The sequence below is a fragment of the Hippocampus zosterae genome, chromosome 8 (genome assembly GCF_025434085.1).
Source record: "Hippocampus zosterae strain Florida chromosome 8, ASM2543408v3, whole genome shotgun sequence".
Lineage (NCBI taxonomy): Eukaryota > Metazoa > Chordata > Actinopteri > Syngnathiformes > Syngnathidae > Hippocampus > Hippocampus zosterae.
The window spans coordinates 24,107,686-24,121,782 of record NC_067458.1 but is presented as its reverse complement, the minus strand read 5'-3'; the positions used below and the strand labels follow the sequence as shown (position 1 = coordinate 24,121,782).

Below are 14,097 nucleotides of genomic sequence, written 5' to 3'. Positions count from 1 at the left end.
ACAAAATTAAAACACACGGGTGTGTGGAGCACAAGTCCAAACGCGAAGGACAGTTTCGGCTTCCGTAAACGGAAGAGACTCATGTACGGCAGTCACTTTGGGACTAGTAATACCAATTTGATTAGCAAACCGGCACATGAAAGTCACATTAATAGGGTGTCTAAACCACTTTATATTATTATAATTACTCTTATCTTGTTTTTTTTTAGTGCAAGTAATACTGACACAAACGCGATTAGAAAATAACAATTTGCAGTTTGGGGCTTCCGTAGTCGACACTTCCGGGACGAGCTCGCGCGTGTGGTAAACAAGCATGGACGACTCGGACGCATGGGACAATGTGGCCGGAGGTCCGAGTTTGAAGAACCTCACGGATGGAAGCTTCGGTGTGCTCAAACAGAGCCAATGTGCTGCTGTGCAGGACTTGGTCAAAACGCACATTGACTCCTTCGACCATGCCATCGGCGAAGGGCTCAGCCGCGTTGTGCAGGTCTCACACACTCAACTAACTAACTTTACTCTTCTAAACACAATATTTTTTTAATGAAGTCCTTATTTACCCAACTTATACTTAACCCGTAAATGTAAAATTAAAGTAAATTGTACAGGTCAATTTCACAAGAAAAAAAAAGTTTTCATAAAACGGGCAGGGTGTGTGTGTGTGTTCGGGCTTAATTATGATTTCAAACCTGCCTCGGGGTTCTCAAAAAGTCGGGTGTCAAGACTGGGTCCGTGATTCAAGGAAAGCTTTTAAGACCGTTTCATGCCAGGATTCGAGTTTGAATGTACATTTCCTCCACTGAAATCGAATGACGTGTGCCGGCGTCAATGGGAGTGAAGCTGCGTCGTACCTAACGAAGCGACTGTGGGCGTGTCATCAGGCCATCCCGCCGCTGGAGTTCATGCTGAACGGCGAGCGCATCGGCCTGGCGTTCGTGGAGGCCGTCGTGCACCCGCCAGCCGTGTCCAAGGCCAGCGTGTGCCGGGAGATGAGGGTCTTCCCGGCAGAGTGTCGCGGCAGGCGATGCTCATACAAGGGCAAGATAGTGGTGAGTGACGTGGGCGCCGCCGCACAGCGACATTGCCGTGGCAAAAAAGTCGACCTATTAAAAAAAAAATGTGAATATCGTACCGGCGGGTTAATCCTAATTGTTTTGCCTGCGACTCCACATGCCTCCAGGCGGACGTGAGCTGGTCGGTGGACGGTGTTCCAAAAGGGATCATCAAGCAGGGGCTCGGGCAAATTCCCATCATGGTCAAGTCCAAGCTGTGTAACCTGCACGGGATGACGCCGCGGCAACTGGTGGAACACCACGAAGAGGCTGAGGTGGGTTTTCCAGCGCCCGTTGAGCTTTCCACTTGGGGTTTCAAACTGGGTTTATGCTTTCAAAGCAGGGTTGAACACCTTGGTTAGGGTTTCAAATTCAAGGTAATCTTAAAAGTAGGGGCGAGGGTTTCAAATTAAGGTTTGAGGTGTCGTTTAGCTTGTCGGTTACAAGCGGCCGAAATGAGTTTTCTCCGCAGGGTGTCCGGGCTCTCCCTTAGAGATAAGGTGAGAAGCTCGGTCATCCGGGAGGAGCTCATAGTCAAACCGCTTCTCCTCCATATTGAGAGGAGCCAGATGAGGTGGCTTGGGCATCTGATTCGGATGCCTCCTGAGCGCCTCCCCGGTGAGGTGTTCCGGTCATGCCCCACCGGGAGGAGACCCCGAGGAAGACCCTGGACACGCTGGAGAGACTATGTCACCCAGCTTGTCTGGGAACGACTCAGGATCCCCGGGGAGAGCTGGAAGAAGTAGCTAGGGAGAGGGAAGTCTGGGCTTCCCTGCTAAAGCTGTTGCCCCCGCGACCCGGCCCCGGATAAGCGGTAGATGATGGATGGATGGATGGATGGATGGTGTCGTTTAGCGTTTCAAAAAAATGCTAGAGTTTCAAAATAGGGTTTCAAACAAGGGTTGGGGTTTTGAATTAGGGTTTCAAGTCACGGTTAGGGTTTCAAACAATGGATAGTCGTTCAAAGTAGGGCTTCAAGCCTGGGCTAGGGTACGACTGAGAGTTTCAAATAAGAGTTAGGGTTTGAAATCATGTTACGTTTCAAGTCTGGGTTAGTGATTTAAATATGTGTTGGGTTGCAAGTTATGGTCCAAAGCAATGATTAGGGCTTCAAATTTAGGGTTTCAAACCAGGGTTGGGGTTTTGAATTAGGGTTTCAAGTCATGGTTAGGGTTTAAAACAATGGATAGTCGTTCAAAGTAGGGCTTCAAGCCTGGGCTAGGGTACGACTGAGAGTTTCAAATAAGAGTTAGGGTTTGAAATCATGTTACGTTTCAAGTCTGGGTTAGTGATTTAAATATGTGTTGGGTTTCAAGTTATGGTCCAAAGCAATGATTAGGGCTTCAAATTTAGGGTTTCAAACCAGGGTTGGGGTTTTGAATTAGGGTTTCAAGTCACGGTTAGGGTTTAAAACAAAGGATAGTCGTTCAAAGTAGGGCTTCAAGCCTGGGCTAGGGTACGACTGAGAGTTTCAAATAAGAGTTAGGGTTTGAAATTATGTTACGTTTCAAGTCTGGGTTAGTGATTCAAATATGTGTTGGGTTGCAAGTTATGGTCCAAAGCAATGATTAGGGTTTCAAATTTAGGGTTTCAAACCACGGTTAGTTGGGGTAGCAAAGGTTGGGGTTTTACTCAACGGTTAGCGGTTCAAGCTAATCTTAGGGTTTTGAACAAAGTTGGGCGTTTCAAATGCGTTGTTGACGTCTCGGGTTGGGGTTTAGAAGTAGGGTTTTGAATAATTCCATGACGTCTGCGCGGTGTTAAGGAAATGGGCGGCTACTTCATCGTGAACGGCATCGAGAAGGTGATCCGCTTGCTGATCATGCCCCGGAGGAACTACCCCATCGCCATGTCACGACCCAAGTGGAAGAGCAGAGGCCAGGGCTACACGCAGTACGGTAAACACCCTTACTCTCTTCAGCCCCTTTCACACCGCCCGTCAAAGTCACCTTCATTCAATCACCAGCATTTGGTGGGATGTGTGACATCATTATCTGAACACATTATCTGCACTGTGTGTGTAATGCAGTGAAACCTGCGTCCAGTTTTTTTTTTGTTTTTGTTTTTTACCCTTTCACGCTGTCCTGTCTCGATTAAGGCTCTGATTTTACCATTTTCTGGATGGACCGTCCCCGTCTCTGCATTGGTACCATTGGCACACACAGCATTGCCACTTTTGCTGGCAGCGTTAAAGGGGCCTTTTGTTGGTGGGTTGTCCCTGCACGTTTTCACGCCGTCTCCTGTCAGGTTTGTCCATGCGCTGCATGAAGGGGGAGCACACGGCGGTCAACATGAACCTTCACTACCTGGAAAACGGAACCGTCATGCTCAACTTCATATACCAGAAGGAACTTTACTTTCTGCCGCTCGGCTTCGTACTGAAGGTACGCTACCCCCCAAAAACGTTTCGACGCGCTTTCGTCTGCGCGGCAGGGGTTGAGTTTAAGATGGAGGTTTTACGATAGGAATTTGGGTTTTGGAGTTTCGGATTGGGGCGTCTGCGTGCGTGAAGGCTTCACATTCAGGTTTCCAGGTCCCTTTGTAACTTGTCGCCGCTAACGTCTCCGTCGCAGGCTCTGGTGGACCTGAGCGATGCGGAGATTTTCTCGGAGCTGATCAAAGGTGTGGAGGAGAACGCGCTGTACCGCAGCTGCGCCTGCGAGATGCTGCGCTTGGTGTTGGGACAGGGCTGCACGTCACGCTCCAAAGTCCTGGACTACCTGGGACGGCGCTTCCGCGTCAAACTCAACCTGCCCGAGTGGTACAGCGAACAGCAATGCGCCGACTTCCTGCTGGAGTACGCCCTACGAAACCGCCCCCCCACCCCTTGCCGCCCCTCTCCCTCCCCTTCCTAACGCCTTTGGTCTCCCCCGCAGCGAGTGCATCTGCATCCACCTGCAGACGGGCATGGAGAAGTTCCGGCTGCTGTGCCTGATGTGCCGCAAGCTGTTCAGTTTCGCCAAGCGGGAGAGCCTGGAGGAGAACCCGGACAGCATCGCCTGCCAGGAGGTCCTCACGCCGGGGCAGCTCTACCTCATGTTCCTCAAGGTCAGCGCCGTTCGCCCGTCAATAATTATTTATTTATTTACATATAATATATATTATATTTATATTATTATTTTATAATACAAAGAATATTTCATCACTCGTAAATTATTTCACCCGCATTTATTTTAAAAAAAATCATCACGAATGACAATGAATGTGGTATTTCGGTACCTTTGTTTTGTATTTGCCCTTTTTCAGTACGGTAATTATTTCATTCGTTATGACTGGATTAATACATTATTTATATTTAAAAAAAAAATTGAACTCATTATTCACAAACTATTTGACATAATTGCACACAAAAAGCTTCAATAATTTATTTAAATTATTAATTAATTTAATTTAATTTAATTATGAATAACGAAAAAAAACGTATTGGTATTTATGACGGCATTTTACATGCGCGTATATTTTTTACTTTTTTGAAAAAAGCGCTCGGGTAATTTATTCTAAAAGTTTCTAAAAATTTGAAAAATGTTCTACAAAAATGGATTATTTTAATATTTTAAAAAAAGGATAAATGATGATTAAATCAATTGTAACTTCAAAAATTAATCACGGCGTATTTCTTTAAAAATATTTTTACATATACGTATTTTGTGCATTCATATGTAAAGATACACACGCAAACACATTTTTTTTTTAAATTTACATAATTGCACACAAAAAGCTTCAATAAATTAATTTATTTAAATTATTAATTTATTTAATTTAATTAAATTATGAATAAAGAAAAAATACGTATTGATATTTGTGACGGCATTTTACATGCGCATATATTTTTTACTTTTTGAAAAAAGCGCTCGGGTAATTTATTCTAAAAGTTTCTAAAAATTTGAAAAATGTTCTATAAAAATGGATTATTTTAACATTTAAAAAAAGGATAAATGATGATTAAATCAATTGTAACTTCAAAAATTAATCACGGTGTATTTCTTTAAAAATATTTTTACATATACGTATTTTGTGCATTCATATGTAAAGATACACACATTTTTTAATTTTTTTATTTTAATAGAAAAATGGTCTCCTCGTTTAAAAAAAAAAAAACTGAAGTGGCCCCCGAGCCCAAACGGTCGCGGCGTAAAAATGACGTGTGCGGTGCGGCAGGAGAAGATGTGGGCGTGGCTGCTGTCAATCAAGTCGGCCATGGCCAAGCGATCGAATCGCCTGAAGGGCGGCTGGACGGCGGAAAACATCATCAAGATGTTCAACATGGGAAGCGAAGTCACCAAACCCTTCGAGTACCTGCTGGCCACCGGCAACCTCAGCTCCAGGACGGGTCAGCGCCGCCTTCCGCCTTCCGCGGCGGCCTGCAAAGCCGACTTGGGCGGGGCAGGGTCAAGCTCTCAAACAAAGGTCAAATTCAAGGTCAAATGAAGCTTCCAAGGAGTATTTCGCTCCGATTGCAAATTTTTAGGGTTGAAATGAGGGTTTGAGTTCCAAGTCCGGCTTTGTAGGCCATGCGATGTCAAGTGGGGGAGGTGTGGCGTTGTGACCGGGCGGTGGGGGGGGCCCTCTCTGTCCACGCGTCAGGTCTGGGCATGCTGCAGAACACGGGCCTGTGCGTGGTGGCCGACAAGCTCAACTTCATCCGCTACCTGTCGCACTTCCGCTGCGTGCACCGCGGCGCCGCCTTCACCAAGATGCGCACCACGTCGGTGCGCAAGCTGCTGCCCGAGTCTTGGGGCTTCCTGTGCCCCGTGCACACCCCCGACGGCGAACCCTGCGGCCTCATGAACCACATGACGGCCAGCTGCCAGGTGGTGACGGCCTCGGCGCCCACCGTGGGGCTGCCCGCCCTCCTCTGCTCGCTGGGCGCCGCCCCGGCCGACGCCGCCCCCGCCGGCCTTTACGCCGACTGCTACCCGGTCCTGCTGGACGGCGCCTTGGTGGGCTGGGTGGAGGCCCGCGTGGCCCCCGGCTTGGTGGACTCGCTGCGCAGGTTCAAGGTACGGCAAATTGCACGGCTTTTTTTTGGCAATTTTCCTTCTTGGCGGAAACTTGGAGCGCCGTTCTCCCTCCAGGTTCTGCGGGAGAAGAAGGTTCCTCCCTGGACCGAGATTATTCTGGTGCCCAAGACGGGCAAAGCCAGCTTATACCCGGGCCTGTTCCTGTTCACCACGCCGTGCCGCATGGTGCGCCCCGTGCGCAACCTGGCGCTCGGCAAGCGGGAGCTCATCGGAACTTTTGAGCAGGTGAGCGGCCCCAAGCGCGCGCGCCAGAGCACTACTTTTATTTATTTTTTTTGAATACCTTTGCCGCTTCTCCGGCAGCTTTACATCAACGTGGCCGTGACGGAGGCGGAGGTGCAGGCGGGCGTCAGCAGCCACCAGGAACTCTTCCCGCATAGCATGCTCAGCGTGGTGGCCAGTTTCATCCCCTACTCGGACCACAACCAGAGTCCCAGGAACATGTACCAGTGCCAGATGGGTGAGTGCCCGGGGATGGGAGGGGCTTCACGCACGAAGCGTTTCCCGGTTGTGACTGTGCTACTGCGCCGCCGCCGTCGCCGACGCCAGGTAAGCAGACGATGGGCTTCCCCCTTCACGCCTTCCGGGAGCGTTCGGACAACAAGCTGTACCGGCTGCAAACGCCGCAGAGTCCGCTGGTGCGCCCGTCCATGTACGACCGCTACCAGCTGGACAACTACCCCAGCGGCACCAACGCCGTGGTGGCCGTCATCTCCTACAGCGGCTACGACATGGAGGACGCCATGGTCAGCAGCGCCCGCCACGTTGCGACTTCCGCTACACGTCTGCTGCGTTAGCGCCCCCTTGCCCCCCCAACCCCCCCAAAAAAAGAATCGCATTAAGGCATTAATAATGTAGTTAGCGCATTAATAATGTAGTTAGCACGGAGTCATTGACAAATTCCCTGCAACTAAAAAAAACGTTCATTTTTTTTGCTGCTCCCCCTGCTGGCCAGATCGTGAACAAGTCGTCATGGGAACGCGGCTTCGCTCACGGCTGCATCTACAAGACGGAAATGGTGGACCTGGCCAAGCAGGCGCGGGGCCAGGACGGCGTGGTGTTCGGGACCAAGCCGGGCGACCCCAAGGTCAACCGGCAACTGGATGCCGACGGGCTTCCCCCGGTGGGGGCCATGCTACGCTACGGTGACCCCTTCTACAGCTACATCAACCTGAACACCGGTCAGGCCTTCGTCTCCTTCTACAAGTGAGTTCAGGCCTGCTCTGTCTCTCTCTCGCTCTCGCTCTCGCACGAATGATTTTGGTTCACCGCGATTGCAAGTTCTTCCGAAAGGTCAAAAGGTCAACATAAAAACCGGGTCAAAAAAAGAAGCGTTATTTGGATACGTCACCAATCTGCTTTTTTTTTTTTTTTTTTTAAACTCAACATCAGCAGATAATCATATACATATAATCAGCATATGTACATTTTTTTTTTTACCGTTAGCAAACACCTTTTTTATTCGATCACCTCCAAACTGAAGCCCGTAACAACCGCCAAAAAAAAAAATCCTTTCTCTCCAAACCATGTCAAGTCATATCTCTAATTCAAGGTCTTGATGAGGGCTTTCTTGCATTGTCGTCATTTCGTTAAATATACGCTCGCGTGCCGAGAGAAAGAGTCACGACTGCTTCATTTATCAACTTGACTCGCCTGCAATCGGTCCGGGCGTTGTTGTGAGCGGGCCTAACCGTCTCTCCCCGCAAGGAGCCCCGAAGCCTGCGTGGTGGACAACATCAAGGTCTGCGGGAACGACACCGGCACGGGCTCCTTCAAGCGGGTGTGCATCACCATGCGGGTGCCTCGCAACCCCACCATCGGCGACAAGTTCGCCAGCCGCCACGGCCAGAAGGGCATCCTGAGCCGCCTGTGGCCCGCCGAGGACATGCCCTTCAGCGAGAGCGGCCTCAGCCCCGACATCCTGTTCAACCCGCACGGCTTCCCGTCGCGCATGACCATCGGCATGCTGATCGAGAGCATGGCGGGCAAATCGGCCGCCCTGCACGGGCTCAGCCATGACGCCACGCCCTTCGTCTTCTCCGAGGACAACTCGGCGCTCGACTACTTTGGCGAGACGCTCCGGGCCGCCGGCTACAACTATTACGGGACCGAGCGCCTCTACAGCGGCACCAGCGGCCTCGAGCTGGAGGCAGACATCTTCATCGGTGTGGTTTACTACCAGAGGCTCAGGCACATGGTGTCTGACAAGTTCCAGGTAAGTCAGGAAGCCGCATTATTTGTTCGTCTCGGAGGATAAAGAATACATGCCTCGCAGCCTTAGTCTCCAATGATACGGTTTCACATTTTATTTATTTGTTGTTATTATTATGGGTCAAAAATCAGGAAGCCGCATTATTTGTTCCTCTCGGAGGATAAAGAATACATGCCTCTCAGCCTTAGTCTCCAATGATACGGTTTCACATTTTATTTTTGTTTTTATTATTATGGGTCGAAAATCAGGAAGCCACATTATTTGTTCCTCTCGGAGGATAAAGAATACATGCCTCTCAGCCTTAGTCTCCAATGATACGGTTTCACATTTTATTTATTTGTTATTATTTGTCAAAAATCAGGAAGGCGCATTATTTGTTCGTCTCGGAGGATAAAGAATACATGCCTCTCAGCCTTTGTCTCCAATGACACGGTTTCACATTTTGTTATTATTATGGGTCAAAAATCAGGAAGCCGCATTATTTGTTCGTCTCGGAGGATAAAGAATACATGCCTCTCAGCCTTAGTCTCCAATGATACGGTTTCACATTTTATTTATTATTATTATTATGGGTCAAAAATCAGGAAGCCGCATTATTTGTTCGTCTCGGAGGATAAAGAATACATGCCTCTCAGCCTTACTCTCCAACTATACGGTTTCACATTTTTTGAAAGGCCAGCTCATCCCCGCAAACTTACCGCAGTTTTTTTACTGGCAGGTGCGTACGACGGGGGCCCGCGACAAGGTGACCAACCAGCCGGTGGGCGGCAGGAACATCCAAGGCGGCATCCGCTTCGGCGAGATGGAGCGCGACGCGCTGCTGGCGCACGGCTCGTCCTTCCTGCTGCACGACCGCCTCTTCAACTGCTCCGACCGCTCGGTGGCGCAGGTGTGCGTGGACTGCGGCAGTTTGCTGTCGCCGCTGCTGGAGAGGCCGCCGCCCTCGTGGTCGTCCACGCGCCACCGCCGCACCGTCTGCTCGCTCTGCGGCAAGAGCGACTCGGTGGAGTCGGTGTCCGTGCCGTACGTCTTTCGCTACTTTGTGGCCGAGCTGGCCGCCATGAACATCAAAGTCAAGCTGGACGTCAAGTGAACGACGCCGGGGGGTGGGGGGGCGGGGTCTGCTTTGTGTAGAACTTTTTTTTTTTTTTTTTGGAAGGCTATTTCCTAGGGACCGAAGATTGCAAATACACTTCTGAAATAAGACTTTTGCTCAGTTTTACTTTGATGTGCTCAAAATAATGGAGACCTCTACATACTCTTCAGGAACTGGACATTCACCTATTTGTGTGTGGGGGGGGGGGGCTTCACTTTCCCCCCTCCCCTGATGAAAAACTCTTGATGACATATCGCCCACTTGTTCAACAATATAGAAGATAAGAATTGAATTGGATTGGAAAAAAAAAAGACAATGGTCTGAATGCTATATCTCTTTATGTATAGAATTTTTTAAAACTGAAACAACTTTTACAAAATCGTTGAATATCTGCAAGTGTATTTTGACATTTACACACAAACATCTTTGACAGAAGACGCACATTTCATTTCTTTTTAATGTTAACTTATGAGATGCTAACAGTTAGCATCGACACTCACAGTATTATACATTGGCATGGATACATTTTAACAACTCACGGGGATATATTCTTTATCCTCTGTGAAAAACGGGTGGCAGATAGTCGATTATTTTCTGAATCACATTTTATCATGACTTTTTTTCGTCACACACACACAAAAAAAAAAGGGGGTCGGTGGGGGAGCCGAAACGAATCGACGGCAATTGCATTCATTTCAATGGGGAATGATGATTTGTGATACGAGCGTTTTGGGAGACGAATCCCACTCGTATCTCGGGGCGCCAACCGCATTCATAACTTCAAACGGTTCAAATCGTAAAGATTGGAAGCAGGCCGGAGCGGTCAAAGCATGGCTTTGTAGAAGGTGAGAGAGCGTCGCAGGAAGTGGTCTTGCTCCATACACACCAGCAGGTCACGAAGCATCACCCGACTCACGCGATGGACGGCCTGCCTGGGCGCCAGCGACGCCTGATGCGCACACACAAAAAAAAAAAAATCCCTTTGGCGCATTCCGAGTTCGCAATCTCCACTCATACAATCACATGCTCTCCGTCACAGATACTCGCTCATCACGGGGGGCACGTACGGGGCCTTCCACGTTGCCGAGCGGTCTCTTCTTCCTGGGGCCGATGGCCGCCAGAGCGGTGAGGTTGGCTTCTCGCTTCTGCAGCTGAGCCTCTTCCATTTGTTGCAACTCAACAAAGGAAACGACAAGGAGCAAATCATCAAAAAACGCCAAAAAAAACCTGCTAATGAAATTTCCACAGGAAGAAAAGTCACCTACCTCTTTGGCTCGCTGCTTCAGCTGCTGCAGCAGCGGATCTTCGGTGTGTGAGCGACTCTACCGGCGAGAGACAAAACGTGGAGTGAGAGAATTGTGGATTGTGGAAGCGGGACGGATTTGGAGTCAGACGTGAAGACTGACCCTGGCCAATCGCATCATCCTGTCCCTCTCCTCTTCGTCTTTCCTCTTCTTCCTCAAAGTGTCCACCTCCTCTAGAAAATGCAGCTGCGAGCGCACGTCATTCACTTTGGCGTGCCACGGGTCCTCCTGCGGAATGCCGAGCGAAAAAAAAAACGGCTCACGGGAGCCCCAAACGCAACATAAACCAGAGGAATACCCGAGCCGGAAGTTACCTTCAGCGCCGCCTTGCGATGTTCCGCCATCACGCTGAGCTTCTCAAGAAGGCCGCGGAGATATTCCTGAGCGGCGTGAGAAACCAGAGCCACCGCCTCCGGGCCCACTTGGGTCACCCCCAGCGGGCGTCCCGTGCACAGGATGCGGCCCAGCACGGGACCGGGAGACAGGAAGAGTTGATCCTGGCACGACTGCACCACGGAGCCCACCGCGCTGGTCAGGATCCGAGCGTTCTCCTCGCGCAGGTTGACGCCGGCCATGGACGCCACGTCGTTAATGTCATCATCTTCTCTGTGCGGGGGGGGGGGGGGGGGACAGGTTAGACCACTGGTGGGCAAGGTGCTCTTAATGAAATGATTAATTGAGTCCTTCCTTCCTTACTTGTATGAGGCCGAAGTGTCCCTGAAAGCAAGTCTTGCGGAGGAGCACGGCTGATCTCGAGCAAAAGGTTGCGTCATGGAGAGCCCCCCTAGTAAAAAAAAATAAAATAAAATACACAGGCGGCCCGGTAGTCCAGTGGTTAGCACGTGGGCTTCACAGTGCAGAGGTACCGGGTTCGATTCCAGCCCCGGCCTCCCTGTGTGGAGTTTGCATGTTCTCCCCGGGCCTGCGTGGGTTTTCTCCGGGTGCTCCGGTTTCCTCCCACATTCCAAAAACATGCGTGGCAGGCTGATTGAACGCTCTAAATTGTCCCTAGGTGTGAGTGTGAGCGTGGATGGTTGTTCGTCTATGTGTGCCCTGCGATTGGCTGGCAACCGATTCAGGGTGTCCCCCCCCGCCTACTGCCCGAAGACAGCTGGGATAGGCTCCAGCACCCCCGCGACCCTAGTGAGGATCAAGCGGTTAGGAAGATGAATGAATGAATAAAATACACAGATTTTGTAGACCATTCCGTGTCAGGAGCCCCCCCCCCCCTTTCACATTGCCACTTTAAATGCTACGACAGTTTTCTCCAAGTTGTTCGCTATTGAAAAGTACCGACGTGACCCCAAACCCAGAAAACCGGTGAGCTGTGACTTTTACAATGCGAGGCCGAGGGCAGTTGGATGGCAATTTACGTCACCAGCAGGGGGCGTCAGGGACCAAAATGGCAGCCAGGTGTGAGTTGGATGAAAACGAATGGCTACTGGATGGGGGCATGGTTAAAAAAAAAATGACGTGCTTTTTGATATTCTTGGAAATGGTCCATCATGGGAGGGGGTCAGGAATACGACTTTTGCAATAAATTAAGCCAACTACTACAGAGCCATTTACACAGACCAGAAGAAGAAGAAGAAAAAATAAAAATAAAAACATGGCAGAGTAAAAGGGACAACCAGTGAAATTTCTTCCAATCTGGACCGGGGTCCCTTTGGGGATCAAAGTGCCTCTGAAGTCCTTGTTGGTGAAAGTGGTGGAGCGGGCCGACACGCTTGCGCCGCTTGACTGTAAAAACAGATCATTAGCAAGGACTTGACATTGACACGACTTTGAACGTTTGCGCTCAAACGGGCACAGACCACCGGATGGAGGGCTCTCGGACTTGGAGCCGGGTTCACGTTGGGCTTTTTCGCGGTAGGGGGGCAGGAGGAGGAAGAGCAGGAGGAGGACGACGAAGACGAGGATGAGGACGACGAGGAGCAGGCCTGCTGGATGAATACTTGAGGGTCTGCGGTAAGGCGACGCACTGCGGGGAGACTTTTCTGCCAGTAGATACAAAAGTAGAAGTTATGTTGCACTGTTAGAAATGTCCATGGCGGTGAATGAGTTAAAAAAATAATCTACTGAGCAATATTAAATTCCATTGAATTCCTAAAATCTAGTGTGACGGTCCCTCACTCACTTTGAGGAAGGGAACCAAGCAGGGTTGCGGCGTGGACTTGAGTTCCCGATAGAGCGCCTCGGTGAACTCCTCCGCCTCCATCCTGCCTTCCTGCAACAACAACAACGTGGACGTTATGCGTCCCGACAGAACAAAACCATCCATCCATCCATCCATCATCTACCGCTTATGGCTGGGTCGCGGGGGCAACAGCTTTAGCAGGGAAGCCCAGACTTCCCTCTCCCTAGCTACTTCGTCCAGCTCTCCCCGGGGGATCCCGAGACGTTCCCAGGCCAGCTGGGTGACATAGTCTCTCCAGCGTGTCCTGGGTCTTCCTCTGGGTCTCCTCCCGGTGGGACATGACCGGAACACCTCACCGGGGAGGCGTTCAGGAGGCATCCGAATCAGATGCCCAAGCCACCTCATCTGGCTCCTCTCGATGTGGAGGAGAAGCGGCTCGACTCGGAGCCCCTCCCGGATGACCGAGCTTCTCACCTTATCTCTAAGGGAGAGCCCGGACACCCTGCGGAGAAAACTCATTTCGGCCGCTTGTATCCGGGATCTCGTTCTTTCGGTCAGACCAAAAACCAGCGAAGGCAATAATCATGAATCTCACCAGCAGACCCCTGACCAGGCCTCGCACGTTGTTGGCCATGTTGGCAGACTTGGAGTCGCTGCAGGCCAGCTTCATGAGCGTCACCAGGAAGTTCTTGCACTTCTTCACACTCTCCAGCGTCTCCTGGTGGCCAGAAGGACAAAAAGGAAACATCCTCAATACCTCCCGTCGAAGAAAAAAAAAAAAAAAAAAAAAAAAATCAACAAACCACAGCTCTTATTTTGAAAAGCTTGGAATTTTGATTACCGTATATTGCCAGATGATAAGTTTACTTTGAACCCCCCCCCCCTAAAAAAAACTGTCTACCTTGAATACCGAGGAATTGGTGCATAGTTAAATTATTGATACAGTGTTTATGTACCGCGGCCCGGTAGTCCAGTGGTTAGCACGTGGGCTTCACAGTGCAGAGGTACCGGGTTGGATTCCAGCTCCGGCCTCCCTGTGTGGAGTTTGCATGTTCTCCCCGGGCCTGCGTGGGTTTTCTCCGGGTGCTCCGGTTTCCTCCCACATTCCAAAAAACATGTGTGGCAGGCTGATTGAACGCTCTAAATTGTTCTCCCCGGGCCTGCGTGGGTTTTCTCCGGGTGCTCCGGTTTCCTCCCACATTCCAAAAAACATGCGTGGCAGGCTGAATGAGCGCTCTAAATTGTCCCTAAATTGGTTGTCCGTCTATGTGTGCT

At 50.2% G+C, this 14,097-nt stretch overlaps 2 protein-coding genes across 3 annotated transcripts; one reads left to right on the top strand and one right to left on the bottom strand.

The window, feature by feature from the left end:
* Positions 1 to 170: 170 nt before the first annotated feature.
* On the top strand, positions 171 to 9,395 carry polr1b (RNA polymerase I subunit B). Of its 2 annotated transcripts, XM_052072955.1 has the most exons (15): positions 173 to 490; positions 882 to 1,049; positions 1,181 to 1,327; positions 2,818 to 2,950; positions 3,300 to 3,436; positions 3,626 to 3,849; positions 3,929 to 4,100; positions 5,211 to 5,382; positions 5,637 to 6,052; positions 6,128 to 6,298; positions 6,377 to 6,533; positions 6,623 to 6,819; positions 7,029 to 7,279; positions 7,781 to 8,288; positions 9,004 to 9,395. In XM_052072955.1, the coding sequence occupies exons 1-15, from the start codon at positions 314 to 316 to the stop codon at positions 9,376 to 9,378; spliced, it is 3,405 nt and encodes a 1,134-aa protein (XP_051928915.1). In that variant the 5' UTR covers positions 173 to 313; the 3' UTR covers positions 9,379 to 9,395. The 2 variants fall into 2 exon arrangements, with proteins under 2 accessions (XP_051928914.1, XP_051928915.1); XM_052072954.1 differs by having other exon boundaries at positions 171 to 490; positions 5,637 to 6,298.
* Positions 9,396 to 9,504: 109 nt separating this feature from the next.
* Positions 9,505 to 13,570, bottom strand: LOC127606180 (transcription initiation factor TFIID subunit 4-like). Its single transcript, XM_052074264.1, has 9 exons — positions 13,418 to 13,570; positions 12,823 to 12,912; positions 12,523 to 12,682; positions 11,382 to 11,469; positions 11,000 to 11,291; positions 10,788 to 10,913; positions 10,647 to 10,703; positions 10,449 to 10,556; positions 9,505 to 10,330 (listed from the first exon to the last, which is right to left on the bottom strand). The coding sequence occupies exons 1-9, from the start codon at positions 13,568 to 13,570 to the stop codon at positions 10,205 to 10,207; spliced, it is 1,200 nt and encodes a 399-aa protein (XP_051930224.1). The 3' UTR covers positions 9,505 to 10,204.
* Positions 13,571 to 14,097: the final 527 nt, after the last annotated feature.